The following is a 14,640-nucleotide window of genomic DNA, read 5'->3' as shown; positions in this document are numbered from 1 at the left end:
GACAAGGATCAGTGAGGTCATGGTGTGACTTTATGCACCATGTGTTACATGATTATTCAACAACATAGTCATTTAGAATCATTCCTTTGTCCAAAATTACAATTAGGCCAAGCCATCTTCCATCAGCCTCCAGCCACTTGAGATAATTTGGCCGGATCTTGAAATTAAATCGTGAATCTTTTGGCTCCTGCGTTTCTAGTGAAAGTATTCTCTCCTGAAGTTTAAGTGAAAAAAAAAATGTTTTAAGTAATTTAGCTTCTGGGCCTTCATCATTTTGGACATAATTTCACACCTCGTTAATTCCACTTCAACATCTCTTCAATGTGTAGGGTATTTCACACTTTTTAAAAATGTGACTGGGCCTCAAGACCCACAGCCTACCACATGAGCACTTTAAATATGCCTACTTTCACTATGAAAACTCCATTAAAGGGGAGCACAAATTGCACAGCACCCTGTAACCTAAATGATGCTCTGACTGTGTCATGCGAAGGATCCCCATGTCGACCAATTGACCAGTAATTCAATCGACTCGTCTTTACCCTCTACGATCACGACGCGTGAGCGCTTCCTCCGGCTGCTGCCTTCCGTATGTGCGACCACAGGGGACAGTCATGAAATAATAACACAACTTACCCTTATAACAACCAGCTCAGATGATCTCCAGCAGTGAAACAAAAAAAATCCGGTTTAACAGATGTTTTTTTCTCCAGGCAGCAGATGAGTGGTTTGTCACATCATCCTGATAGCGGCGCAGGAATAAACACGCTTCTTTTCCACCCCACAGATGTTTGAAGCCAAGCCCGGTGCCGTGGTATGAAGTCTGGTCACTCTTGATCACAGCAGCAGCAGTGCCAGTCCAGGGTGATGTGGCCGAAATGTGACTGCCGTCCGGTTCTCTGCTTCCCACCTACGGATAGAGCATTCCCACACTGCTCCATGGATCGACCCGGGGTAAGTTTTCTTCTGCCGGTTGTAGCCTAATTCAGTTTGGCGGAGAGTCAGCCCCGCCCTGTACTGGAGACGGTCTGTGGAGAAGGCAAGCCCGTCAAGATCACCAACCAATCGGTGCGTACACAGGGAGGCGCTGCTTCTCCCAGTAAACGGCGGTGACTAAGCGATATCCTCAACCAGAGAGGGGTCCAGGGTCTGAAACCGGGGGTTAACCCCTCTCCATCTGCAGTGATTCACTTCAGAAATGTTACATTTTCTTAAGGCCCCCATTTCAATAAAATGTTTAATGATTAGGCTACACCCCCGTGACCCGACCCCGGATAAGCGGATGAAGATGGATGGGCTGCACTAGATGGATAGGCTACACTGAAATTGTAATTCATTTAACTAGGTTATATTTTATAATAGCCCAATCATTTCAAAATCGTATTTCAGCAAGCCTAGCTTATCTGAAGCTGAAATTAATAATTATAAATACATAAATACTGGTCACAGGACTATTTCTTATTTTTTCTCCCCCTGTTTTTGGTCCATTTTAGACAAACCATGCAATGTTGCCACATGACATGATGATGGTCATGAAATCACGAGATCAATGAACCCTGTGCTCTTAGTACATTTCAGTTGTATTATACAGTCCTGCCATATTACTGAGCAATGAAGAAACAGATTCTCTTTTAACCATTATAAATCCTACATTTTCTTCAAATCAATGAACATTCACATACTACATATTATACCACCGTACAAGCCTGGGATTTTGGTCTGCTTATATTAATATGGCTGACTGAGGCTTATTAAACTAAGCCTGAACACAGTCTGTGTACACTTGATTTTACAGTGGTATTTAGGTAATGAAGAACAGCACATAGAAAGGAAAGCAATGGTACATATATATGTCCATATATGTTCATAACACTACATAACATTAATTTACCTGCTGACCAAATCCAATCTAATATTAAACATAATTGTTTTTGTTTATTTTTTCATTTATATTACAGCTGGATGGCATAACATATTATTAAAACAACAATCAAACTAGTTGCAATTTAAAGCAATTTAAATCCGAACAGCAGAATATCTCTTCTTTAAGATAACAGAGCCAGTATCTCATGCCTTCTTTGACAGTTTCCTCTAATATTTTGTATTGTGCAAAATTATTTGGACAAACATTTTTTTCCAGAGGAGCAATTATCTCCAATAGCCTAAACATTAAATACTGAAATTCTGGTGCAGCTTTTCAACCAACAGCAAGAGTTCAGAACACTGGAAGTCGCTTGTAGTCACTTTTTCCACCAGGATCTCCTGCTTCTATCTAGAAGGGGTGAGGGTCCTTTACATGTCTGGGCTCAGGAGCCCATTGTCTCATAATCCATCAATGAATGTAGGCCAACAAAATGGGCAAATATTTGAACCAAGCACTATCTAAAAACAGCCCCCCCCCCCCCAAAATGCACACCAAAATCTGATTCACATAATGCCATTATTTTCACCTCATTGTTGCTGAGATTCCTCCCATACTTAGCTAGTGGGATTCTGCAGCTATGTTTTAATCATTAATTCACACCTAAACCTCATGGGCATTTCCAAGTGTAGACCATTTACAGAAAATAAGTCCAAGGCATTTCCACAGCAATTATTTGTGAGACTGCATGTCTATACGTTTTGAAAGTATTAAAAAAACTCTTACCAGTAAGGCAATGTTCTTCTGATGAGTGAGGCTCTTCAGTTTCTGTGTTTTTTCAGACATTAATAAAAACATTTAATACATTAATCTTTTTTTTAAAACAAGACTGCAACAATTGGCAACTTTAATACCACTTTGATTTGTACTGTAAAACAGAAGATTTTTATTAGAGAAAATGGAGCCCTCCTCCTGCATCGGGTAATACACGCAGCAGCTTCATCTAATGAAAAGACCATTTCAGTGCATTCCATCATGGTTTCAGTGAAAGCGCCACCTGGGAATATTCTCCAGGAGAGAGATGGATGTTAGGAAGCAGAAGGTTTCTGAGGTGCTGACAAGGGGCACTAAGTTCGCAGTTCTCCTCAGATGAGGTTACGGTGCACAAGCGTCTCAGGTTCCTGGAAAAGTCTACTTCATGGTTGCTTTGATGTACTTGTCGATTAAGACACTGAATGTGGCAGCCAATGTGTTTCTGCTATTAAAATAGCACATACATAATATGGTCCCATTTTTATGCTGACAGGTCAGACAATTTGTTTATGTTTCTAGAACAAGGGATCATACGAGGGCCTGTCTTTCATATTCAATAGTATTTTTTTTACAGAGATGCTGAAAATAGCAGATCAATACAGTTTTACAATTCCTGCATTTCAGATAATACTAAGTATTATTAACAATAAAAGCTACTAAGAAGTAAACATACTTTCAAGAGAATTCTCACTACAGGAAATATAGTTAGTGTCTAAAAATGTGTTTTTGACACCTCCTCTGCAGTTAAACACCATCAGCAGGTCCCCTCCCATAAGTAAGTGGCAAGAAACATCCTGTTCCTTTTTTGAAAAAACAATCGTTGCATCACGACTAAATTTAGGCAGTTTAAATGTGAGGGTAAATCAAAATATACGGCAGGCACACAGCAGACAGGTCTCACAACAAGTCTGTGTTTCATAATATAAAAAAGGCTAGTCTTCTCTTCGTCTCGCACCCAGGGGTCTCGTCCCTGCCAGCACGACTGATAGCCACGCTGCAAATCGAGCTGATTCAGAGACATGCTCCTAAATTAGGAAAAAGGCAGTATTTCCACCACAGGAATGAATTCATCAGACTTCATCAACTCTTTTTCATGTACTCAGCTAGGTCAGGACCGTTTAGTGGCTTACCGGGAGTCTCTGATTGATATACCATGAAGTTGTAGTAATTAATGGTAAAGTTTCCCCTGGGACAGAGGAGGGTTGAAGCTGGGGCAAAGGCGGCATTTGGGATGTAACATAGGACCGGTAGGTGCACTCAAGGCCCCCTGAAGCCCCATCAATCAGACACAGATAAAAGGGTTGAGTGCAAGGGTAATGTTTAACCAAAAGGCCATCGTCAGATGGTTCATAAATGGTTTCCTCTTTCTTCAACCAAGCGGAGAAGTGGAGGGGAGACCATAATTTCTGGGTTAAGACCACAGAGAGGCTTTTGCTCGTACATGGGTGACATGGTTAACCACACCAAAGAAATATTCATAAAAAGCCAAATACTGTTTACAAGCATGTGACTTTTTAAAGCATGCTCTCATAGGCCTACTGATTTTGCTACAACAAGAAAGTCTATTCTGTCAGAATACGTGGCATTTTAGAGCTTTGCATGTCTACAGGAAAGACATTTTAATGTCACAATGAAAAAGGATTTCACCTTAAGGATTTGTTTGCAACTAGCATTGATCACAATAGCTGGATAGAGCAGAGTTAAAATACAGTGCATGCGGGTTTTCATTCAATGATAGTCCACATATTGTGCATTGCTGGCAAAAGGCAACCTACTGTACCATGGCAGAAGGCTGTTAAAGAAATCAAAGAGGAATGAAAGAGGGCAGAAAATAGCATTCGCTATGTGGTCATGTTGAACAGATTAATACTCCCTTGTTTTTGTGATAAGACCAGTAGGATCCTGCAGACAGCCCCCACTCCCTCCCTCCCTGCCTGACTCAACGGTCGTTCCCTCTGAGAGCCACAGGTGTGAGCTGAGACAAGGAAACTGTTATCAGAGTAGACTGGGAAAGGTCAGGGGGCTGGAGATTTTGAAGAGCAAGCTCAATCAATAAACCAAACAGCTGGAAGGCTGAGTTTTTCTCTTTTAATGATCTACTAAACTCATCAAACTGGTACTGGCTTGCTCATTTACACTTTAAAAACGCTATAAAGTATTAAAAAACTAATATGGGTTTATTTACTGAACTTGGTTTAAATGCGTCTCTGCTGACCAAACTCTCTGAACCTGACTCAACTCGACTAATGCATCACTAATTTTCTATAACGCAGAACAAAAAAACTATATATGTGGTCCAGACAAAGGAAAACACAGGCATACAGTACACACGTGGATGCATAGTATTCCCCAACCTGTGTTTATATAACAGTGGTTCTGTTAAATCCTGTGAGCAAAAGACAAACCTGTTTCTCCATAAACATGTCTCTGTTGTGCAGGTGTGTGAAGTGGGTCTCACGTGGAGTAATCCTCCTGCTTCCCCCTCCCAGTGAGATCCCAGCCACCTGTGCAGCACACGCCACACCTGTGCAGCAAACAAGGAAGGAGACTCATAAATCATTAATTATCAACAATTAATAATTAATCCCATGTCACATTGAGGATGCAGATGACTACTAGTTTCTGTCACTCATTGACTTTGTCAGAAAAAAATATTGTAAGTTAAAGATGATACTGGAAGGGTTTCTTGGAAGCCATTACGGAGGCCGATATGCAGTATTTGTATTTGAAGTAGCCTACTTAAAGCTGATCTTTGTGTTTATGCTTTGGTATTTTTAAACTTGCATCATTCAATCAATCTGCGCTTTGCGGACAGGAGGTCAAAAACATTAAGAATACAGCAATTCATAAGGCCTCTGAAATATCATTTAGACTATTATATGACAATAGGTCTCTTCACTGCCACACCTTGTAACGGAATTAATCTGTTATGAATATGATATGATATGATCATTTAAGCAATACAAATTTAAACCCAGTATAAAGCAAGAGGTTGTCTCAACAGCTCAGAAGCTATGACACATTGCCCCAAATAGTTTGCTGTGTTTATTTACAACAAGGAACATCAGAGATGTCCTTTTTAAAATCATGGCTCTCATTTTAAAGCGATGTGACAACAAATTTTCACACAGTTTATCTGTTTGGCAACGTTCATGCAGCCACACTGATGCAGGTAACTTAGTTTGGAAACAGTAAAAGGTTTGTAAATCTTGTAAAATTTGTTACCACAGAAGAAATCAAGGAAAAAGAAAAGAAATAAAGCTGTAAGAAAATAAATATAATTTGCTAATTTACTCAGGGGAAGCATTTTGACTTTTGCACTGATGACCCTGGCAATCAAGATGTCATAAACATGGCAGGACAGAATAGTGATATTATTTTGGTCGATCCATTCCAGCCATGTGTTTGATGTAATATTTTCACACAGCCAGATATAAACCAAAGATAGCAATGACTGTCTGTCTTGGTATTGAAACTATATACAGCACATAAATATAAATTTACAGATTCATGGAAAGTACTCAAACAACAAAAACATTTCACTGTGTAGCTGTCATCAGCTGGGAGCTACACACTGAGTAAATTTAAATTTACATAAAATGTATCAAAACATTCAGAACTTCAATAAAACTAATATTTGTTTTCTCCTGTTTTCTTCCTTTCCAAACACTTCATGATGAGAGGATTTTATACTCAGCACATCAACCCTTATTCTCCATAGGATTCTCTGACTCATGGTGTAGTAAGATATTTTCAGTCTGCCTGCATTCTACTCGCCATCTGCACACACAGATGAGTCTCTGGCGTCCCTGCTCAGAGTCACTATCGCTGCAGTGACTGCTGGAGTTGAAAGTGATCCAGAATGCAACACTACAGCCAAGTTGTGGCTGCTAAGATTATCAGCGGCAGCAACAATGAAAGCTGCCCAGCCCAGACCTCAACATCACTGCTGACAGGCTGTGGAAACACAGTCAAAGCAAACAATGGCCTTCACCAGTCCACCAGCCATGACAAAGTCAACAACCCATGCCAGGACTGTTCTACTGAACATGCTCAGCAGATTTCTGTCTGGATCATATCCTGGCTCAATAAGTCAATCCAGGTCTTTATGTTCATAATTACTGCACAACTGGTTCCATTAGAAAAAACACTGCTCTGATTCTGCAGTAGCATACTGTTACCTACTATTTATGAATAAGCAATAACTCGAGAAACTAACATGGAGAGAAAAAAACATGAATTTTCTCTTATGATTTTGGTATTTTACTCTGAAAAGTGTTGCTGTTTCACCAAAACAAAAGCAAGTGATAAAAAAGAATGATATCCAATAACTCGCCATGCAAATATTTGAACTGGGAATCTTTATGGCACTTTTTTATGTTGCTGCAGTATATCAACTTACCCTCTAGCCAATGATGTGTGCCCTTCACCTATTTCTGCAATGCCACACACACACACACACACACACACACACACACACACACACACACACACACACACACACACACACACACACACACACACACACACACACACACACACACACACACACACGGCTGCCACTTCACAAGCATGCTGCACTTTCTGGCACCTCTCCAAAGAACTGACCTACGGCGAGAGGCGTCTGTGGGGGGAGAAGCTTTTTTTAATAATGCTTTTTTCTTTTCATCTTTTAAATTCATTAATAAAATACTGAGGACATTTCAAAACTCTATATTATACTTTAGCATTATACAAACAAGTTGCATAATATTTGGAATATTAAAAGGAGATGAGAATGTTTTTTTTCCGCTGTAAGATATTTCAAATGCCCGGTGCATTTGAAATGTAATAAATACAATTTGATTCAAATACACTTTGAATTAAGAGTGGAGTGAACAACAGCTCTGACTAATGCACATAAGGCTTGCTTCTTTTGTAACCAGTTTGTTTGATTAGATTGAACAAAATATTTGGCAGTGATTATTACCTGCAATGTAATGTAATACAGAGTAATATAATGTAATTTAATGTAATCATCAATCAAGTCAGAGCAAAAAGGCTTTCAGACTAAAGGGCTTTATCAGAGCTCCTGCTGACATTGTGGATCTTTCCTACGTGTAAACCTTTAGCAGAAACTGACAGTATTGATGAAGAAGGCCCCTTAAGTTTATTTTCTGCAACGTGGGGAACAAAGCCATCCCAGTAGACCCAGTCTGCACAAACTGCAGATATGGAGGACAATCCCCAGCTGAAACACCTCAAATGAAGTTCCAAATTGAGTACCTTCAAAGTATCAGTGGTGCAAAACACATAATGATGCTGCAGGATGATGAACTTAAAGAAAGTGTGCGGGCTGCAGCTACAAATGAAATAGTCATCTGTAAAATGTGCCCTTTTTTAATCTGAAAGGTTTGTTTTCTGGCATCTGTTAGCAATAGGCTTGCATCTCAAAAACTTTTATTTCTTCGATTATTTCAATGGCACAAGAAATCAAAAATATATATTAATCCACCCTATCTGCATTTACCTATCTATCTATCTATCTATCTATTATTAGGCTATATCAGTCAGTGCATGCATTCATGAACTTTAGGATCAACACACAATGCTTCTGGACAAATGCACAGCAAACTTGTGGCCTACTTTCCTGATAAAGTTGTAGTATGTGGCATGGCACCATGTCACACACTGTTAGTCTTCCAGAAAGCCACATGGACCCACAGTGCCTGGGGCCAAACTGGCGCCATCCACTTCCTGGGCACAGGCAGGCATGAGCACACCAGCTCTATTTATAACCTCTTATTAGAGCGGGCTGTTTTTAAATGAGGCTGGAAAGATAAGACAACACGGGAAAAGAACACTGTACCTATCAGCAAATGGGACTGTTATGTGTAGCAGGAAGAACACTTTAAACACTTCAAAGTCATGTTTAAAGGAGTTTGCGGAAAACACATAGATTGACATTATTCCTCACAGCCTGAATAGCTTTAGAAAGGCACCCTAAACAGGAAACAACAGTCAAACTGAGTCTGAAAGGGTACGCGGTCCCTTTAAGAGATACAAACTAATCACCTACTTCCTGTTGTCCTCGTTAGCACTAGCATCACGACTCAGATAAATTATGAAGGAAAGAATGAAGTTATTTAAAAAAATACATAAAGTGTTACTGACATTATAAAATACGGTGTCTTAAGGGAGTTTTAAATTTTTATCCCGTAGAGTTTCGCGGTAACGTTATGGCAGGGACTGGGAGAAAAAGAAAGATGCTAGCATTGACAGTATTAGCAGCACCTGAGCATAAAGACGGGATGGATTTGAAACTAAAAGTGTCTCACGACAAGCTGAAGAAGCCCATTCAAAGTGAAAAAACTCAAAGTGCTGAGACAGAGCGAAGCCATTATTTCACCAAGAATGACCTCCAGCACAGACTTGGAGAGGAGTTCTTCAACCAGTCTTGCATCAGACTGGCTAAAGCATTCCTCGGCAAGGTAATCACCTTATGTTTACATCTGTTGTCGCTCTGTAGGGGATGTGCTGTTACAAAGTTTGTGTCAGTGTAGTTCAAACGTTTTTACGATACAGAATTACATACAGTCTTTCAACACTATAATTTATCAAAACTACAGTAACCTGAGACAAGACAGTCTTAGTGTTGCCACCTGTGGTTACTTTGTACATAAGACGTATTTCAGTTAATTACACACAGCTACAACCTCACTTCAACCACAGCAAAATGCATCCAGACCACTCTCCTTAAATGTAGGGCTGCAATCGAAGATTGTTTTCACGAGTAATCGTTTGGTCTTTAAAGTGTCAGCAAATGGTGAAATATGCCCATTACAAGCTCCCAGAACCCCATGATCAAATGTGTTGTTGTGTGGATCCATCACAAGATAAATCAGTTTACTATCACAGAAAGCTTAAAATGTGAACATATTGACATTTGACACGCTTGAGCCAGGGATTCTGTTGCCATTTTAGCTTTATTTTTTTTAATGAATTGACTAATGATAATAATACACAGAACATACTCTGTCTTGTTCTTTGTCCCTGCAGGTGTTGGTCCGCAGGTGTGCAGATGGTACTGAGCTTCGAGGAAGAATAGTGGAAACTGAAGCCTATCTCGGAGGGGAGGATAAAGCCTCACACTCAGCAGGAGGCAAACGCACTGAGAGAAACACAGCTATGTTCATGAAACCAGGCACAATCTATGTGTATCCAATCTATGGCATCTACCTTTGTATGAACGTGTCTAGTGAAGGTAAAAGCGTTTCCTACCAAAGGTATTCATTATGATAGCCATTTTGCCTCCTGATTAATGCAAACAGAATTCAATGTTGTAAAGCCTTTTTAGGTTTAATGTGCCCTCCTCCAAGTGGTATCATTAATACAACATTAAATCTATACAGTGATGTTTTTAATTTCCAGTGGGTAAAGGGCGAAAGGAAGGAGACAGAGAGGAGCCTTCATGACTGATGCATATTGTGTGCTTTCACAGGGGAGGGTGCAGCCGTGCTGCTGCGCTCACTTGAGCCCCTGCAGGGTCAGCCTGTCATGAGGCAGCTGAGGACAGCCAGGCGTAAAGACGGAGCCAGACAACTGAAGGACAAAGAGCTCTGCAACGGGCCTTCAAAGCTGTGCCAGGCTCTAGATATACACCGCTGTTTTGACCGTCGAGACCTAGCCTCAGACCACGAGGTGTGGCTGGAGAGGGACCCTAACGCAAATCCAGCAGAACCCAGTGATATAGTATCAGCACCACGCATTGGAATTGAGTCCCATGGGGAATGGGCCAAGAGGCCATGGCGGTTTTATCTTCGTGGGCACCCCTGTGTTAGCGTAGTGAGTAAAGACGCAGAAATACAGTCTCTGTCTGGAAATGTAATGAACGATTTAGGTCCTTCAGATGTGCAGTCTGACAAAGGGCAGCACAATGTCAAAAGGACTTAACAATATTTCATAAACTGCTCTGCCATCTGTTCCCTTTTTGGACATCACCATTTAAACAGGATAAAAACTTTTCTGTTATTACAGTTGGGATAGACTACTTCTTACACATTAAATTAATACATTTGGAAATAATTCAAGATGGTACAATAACTTCCATGACTGGTTGAAATACTAGTCTAAATACTAATCTGCATAAATTATAAAATTTTTTCCTTATCCATATAAGCTGCTACTTGTTTCGACACAGCGTATTTATGGTACTGAGGCAAAGTTGTACTGGAAACTAATAGACTAAAATTTAAGTCGGCTAGAGTAAGACATGATTAATCAGTGCCTATTTAAAAAATCTGTTCTGAAACATACCTTTACTCACTCATGTGTTTTTTTTTGTTGGTCTTCCATCTGTGTTTTTTAATAAACATTCAAACTTGAGAAATTCTCTTCTCAGTGATTTCACAGATGTTTGGAACGCTCTGCTTCCCTCAAAGCAAAAACCTGTCTGATGTTTAGAGTCTTCCCTTTCTTGCTGTCTTTCTCGCCCCACCTCTGGGATTCCTGAAGAGAGGTAGCTGGAGGTCTGGAATGATCATTACTCAGTGTGCCCCTCTGTGGTCGGTACAGATGATCTAACACATCTGGGACTGGAGAAGATGAAGTTAAACCCCCACTACACCAATCTTTCCACTATTCAAAGTAAACATTTGAGGTGTTTCTGTTATGTACAAAATAATTTAATATTGTAAACAAACATTGGCTAATAAAGGAAAAAACACTTTCTACATTTGTAAATCTGCACACATTAATGCAATCATTGTGTCATTCATTTTAAAACGTTGTTGAGAAATAGCACTTAGCTGTGAGCACAGCAGGCTATCAAACACTCTCAAACTGACATCTTTTTCGGTTGGTAAGAGCTAATACTGTCTCTGTGCCACTACTCCATGGGTGACTGAAAGATTGAAATAATGGGATCCTCATGGTTGGTCACCACAAGGACACTGCGGAACTTGTCAAACAGTGTCTTGAGCTGCGAGCGCCTCATGTTCTCATTGTACATAATCTCTTCCAGGTGGTGATGTCCCCGGAAATAGTGAAGCAGCCTGGAAGCAGACAACATAGCAGGCAGAAAAATGGGTGTCACTGAATTATTAGCTGTGTAAATCAACCATGAAACAGGACTTTTCTGCATTTTTCATTATTGTGTAGTTGGTAGCATGCAACGCTGATTACCAGATTGATAAGCTTTATGGACATTTTCTATTTCAATACTGTTGTGGGTGTGTGGTCTCAACTCTCCAGGCAATATTTTCCAATTAAATTTCCCAATATTCTGTGAATGCAATTAACTTCACATTATTTTCCAAACCAGTGCACACATATCTTCTTAATGCCTAAGAGACAACGAATTAACATGATTTAAAACATCATTAGTCACTAAATCTTATCCCATCTGTTAAGGTGCCTTTAGACTGTGCTACAACAGCAATGGTGTCATAAGTCACACTGTGCGAGATAGGTCTAATAAAATCCTGGTTGCAATCTATATCAGACAGTGCAATATCAATTTGAGGCAACTCCGCTTGTGCAATGAATGTGTATTGAGTCCCACAAACGTGTTAGCTTCCCTTATTTTGGTTTGTGTGTTTTTTAAACGTTATAAAAAAATGCTGCCTCGATATGACGCACAGTGTGTATTTTGGTCGGTTTGAGTAGATCTGGGTCGTAGTGGTCGTCACATTGGGAGAATTAGGTCTAAAATTTCTGCCACATTTTTGCCACAGGCTGTCTTTTGGTCACTACAGCTCCAATCCAACCATCAGTGGATGTGCCAATGCAATCTAGGACCACTATTTAGAATTAAACACAGGAAAATTTTAATATGTTTCTCTCATGATTGTCAACTTTTGCACAGTATAAAAGCTGAGAGTAATGGAGAGCTGAGAAACATTTAATGCACTAACAAAAATGCACAGAATATGCAGAAAAGGCTTCTTTTATAGGCAGGTTTCATTACCTGGCAAACATCCGTAGATCTTCTGGATTTTGTGCAGCAGGGATGTTAAGAATAACCTGCCTCTCATGCTCTGACAGGCTGGCAAGCAGTGTCTCTGTCATCCTCTTGTTGAGTGGAGAGTCACCACCAGGCAGTAACTCTGCACTGGAGTTGTCCATACTAGGACTGGTGAGGGTCATGTCATCACTGCTGGCTGTACACAGGAAGCATACAGATGATCATAGATAATCTTTTACCCTGTTATACTTCTTAAGAGTTGGGCAGTAGAGAGTAGAGTGAGGACATACTTGGGGAACCGAAGCTGAGAGCACTAGGGGTGCTGAGGCTGCGGCCTCCAACTCTGGCAGCCAGTGGAAGGTCTTCATCCCTCAACCCGGGCTCATCCTCGCTGGGCGGTACCAACAGGCAGACATAAGTATGAAGCTGAATCAGCAGGCGGCGCTGGAGCATCCACACCACCATCTGGATCAGCTGGGCCTGGTAAGGAAAAAAAGCAGCAAACTGCATCAGGATAACCACTGAACAAGTGAAACTGAACACCCTCATGTCCCTAACCAGGTTAAAAATGATTTCATTCAGCAGTGGGTACCACACAAACCCAAAATAGAGCCAAAAGAAAAAGCCTTGGTTCTGATGTTGTTCTCATGAAAAATGGATGCTGCAGACGCTGGAGCTGATGTGCCTTTGTCATTTATAATTCATCACTGACGCTCAAACAGCTCTGCCGAAACACGATGGGTCACCGAAGAACACCAAATGGTTCTGCTCTTACAATACAGTATCTAACTCTAGTAATAGTAATAGCCCTATACATACTATTTCTTCAGACTAGAAATATTATTTCACAAGTACAGTTGTTTTAAATAACTTCACTTTGTTCACTGACTTCTGTTCTTTCTGGTAAATATAAATATAGATCCTTATTTCACCAACATAGAAAACAAAGTGCACTTAAATTAAACACCACTCACTTTTCCACAGTTATCCATATATTACTATAATTTAGTAATGTTCTATATAGCTTTTTTGCAACAAAACAATTTAGAACTTGATACTCTGCTGGCTGGCATAAGGTACATATATGTGTAGTGTGTGTGTGTGTGTGTGTGTGTGTTCCAGTGTAGAGGGCTAAGGTTATTTGCTGTGTATTTGTACTTGTACAATAGTCCTACCTCCTGTGCAGGAGCTTCCAGGGGGTTTCTGAACTCAGCCAGTGAGACAGGCAGTGAAAACTTTGCTAACGTGGAGGGAAGATCATGACCAGGAAACTGCTGGGCAAACTGCTCAGCTAGTGGTGAGTATCTATCCAAAGACAGATGGTGCACATTATCGACAAGAGAGAACTTTTTCCATTAACGTAGCTTTTTTGAAATAATTTTCCAGAATGTTGTAAAAAAAAAAAGGCTGTGACAAGTGCTGCTAATGGCACAATCCAGCTCTTCCATAACACATTTTGGGGTGATTTAACAAGTACAGGCTTTGGAAATCTGAATTTAATAAAAATAAAGTATAAGGAAAATGGCATGGATGGGTGCAATATTATGGTTCATTAGCTCTACAGTAATCAGAGCAGCCAAATGGCCTACAGCACACCATGAACACTCACAGGCAGATGTTGGCATGAGGAGACAGCATGTAGACGTTGTTCTCACACAGTGGGTAGATGATGATCGCTTTGCCCCAATAAACCAAGTGAGCAGCAATTTGAAAGATCTAAGAGGGGAAATTATTTGCAAATAATGTAAATGATGTGAAATAAGACTAAATAAAGTGCTCTGCAACTGTAAACCAACGATAGAAGGAAGATGGAAGCTTCTTGTACTACTCACACTTGTGTACTCTCAGATTTGCTTTGACTGTACATATATTGTCCACTAGATGTCAGTAACACACCATCAAAACAGTAACCTCTAGGTAAACCACTTCGAAGTCTAACTTTTAATAGTGCTACATATAGCTAAAGGGGCCATGCTCATTGATTATGCCCATATATTATGCATGTACCATATGTATAACTTTA

At 40.2% G+C, this 14,640-nt stretch overlaps 2 protein-coding genes across 2 annotated transcripts; one reads left to right on the top strand and one right to left on the bottom strand.

Annotated features, from left to right (window-relative positions):
• The first annotated feature begins 8,717 nt into the window (after positions 1-8,717).
• On the top strand, positions 8,718-11,038 carry mpg (N-methylpurine DNA glycosylase). Its single transcript, XM_038726013.1, has 3 exons — positions 8,718-9,144; positions 9,713-9,917; positions 10,155-11,038. The coding sequence occupies exons 1-3, from the start codon at positions 8,893-8,895 to the stop codon at positions 10,604-10,606; spliced, it is 909 nt and encodes a 302-aa protein (XP_038581941.1). The 5' UTR covers positions 8,718-8,892; the 3' UTR covers positions 10,607-11,038.
• LOC119908300 (GATOR complex protein NPRL3-like) lies at positions 10,998-14,333 on the bottom strand (the record flags this gene model as incomplete). Its single annotated transcript, XM_038726012.1, is given in 5 exon segments — positions 10,998-11,706; positions 12,621-12,813; positions 12,908-13,097; positions 13,793-13,922; positions 14,227-14,333. Coding segments are annotated over 5 exon segments (786 nt in total), but the record flags the coding sequence as incomplete, so codon positions are not given.
• Positions 14,334-14,640: the final 307 nt, after the last annotated feature.

The sequence above is a fragment of the Micropterus salmoides genome, unplaced genomic scaffold (genome assembly GCF_014851395.1).
Source record: "Micropterus salmoides isolate LMB-PRFRI ecotype aquatic unplaced genomic scaffold, ASM1485139v1 Ms_hic_scaffold_1748, whole genome shotgun sequence".
Classification (NCBI taxonomy): domain Eukaryota; kingdom Metazoa; phylum Chordata; class Actinopteri; order Centrarchiformes; family Centrarchidae; genus Micropterus; species Micropterus salmoides.
This window is presented reverse-complemented; position numbering and strand designations above follow the sequence as displayed.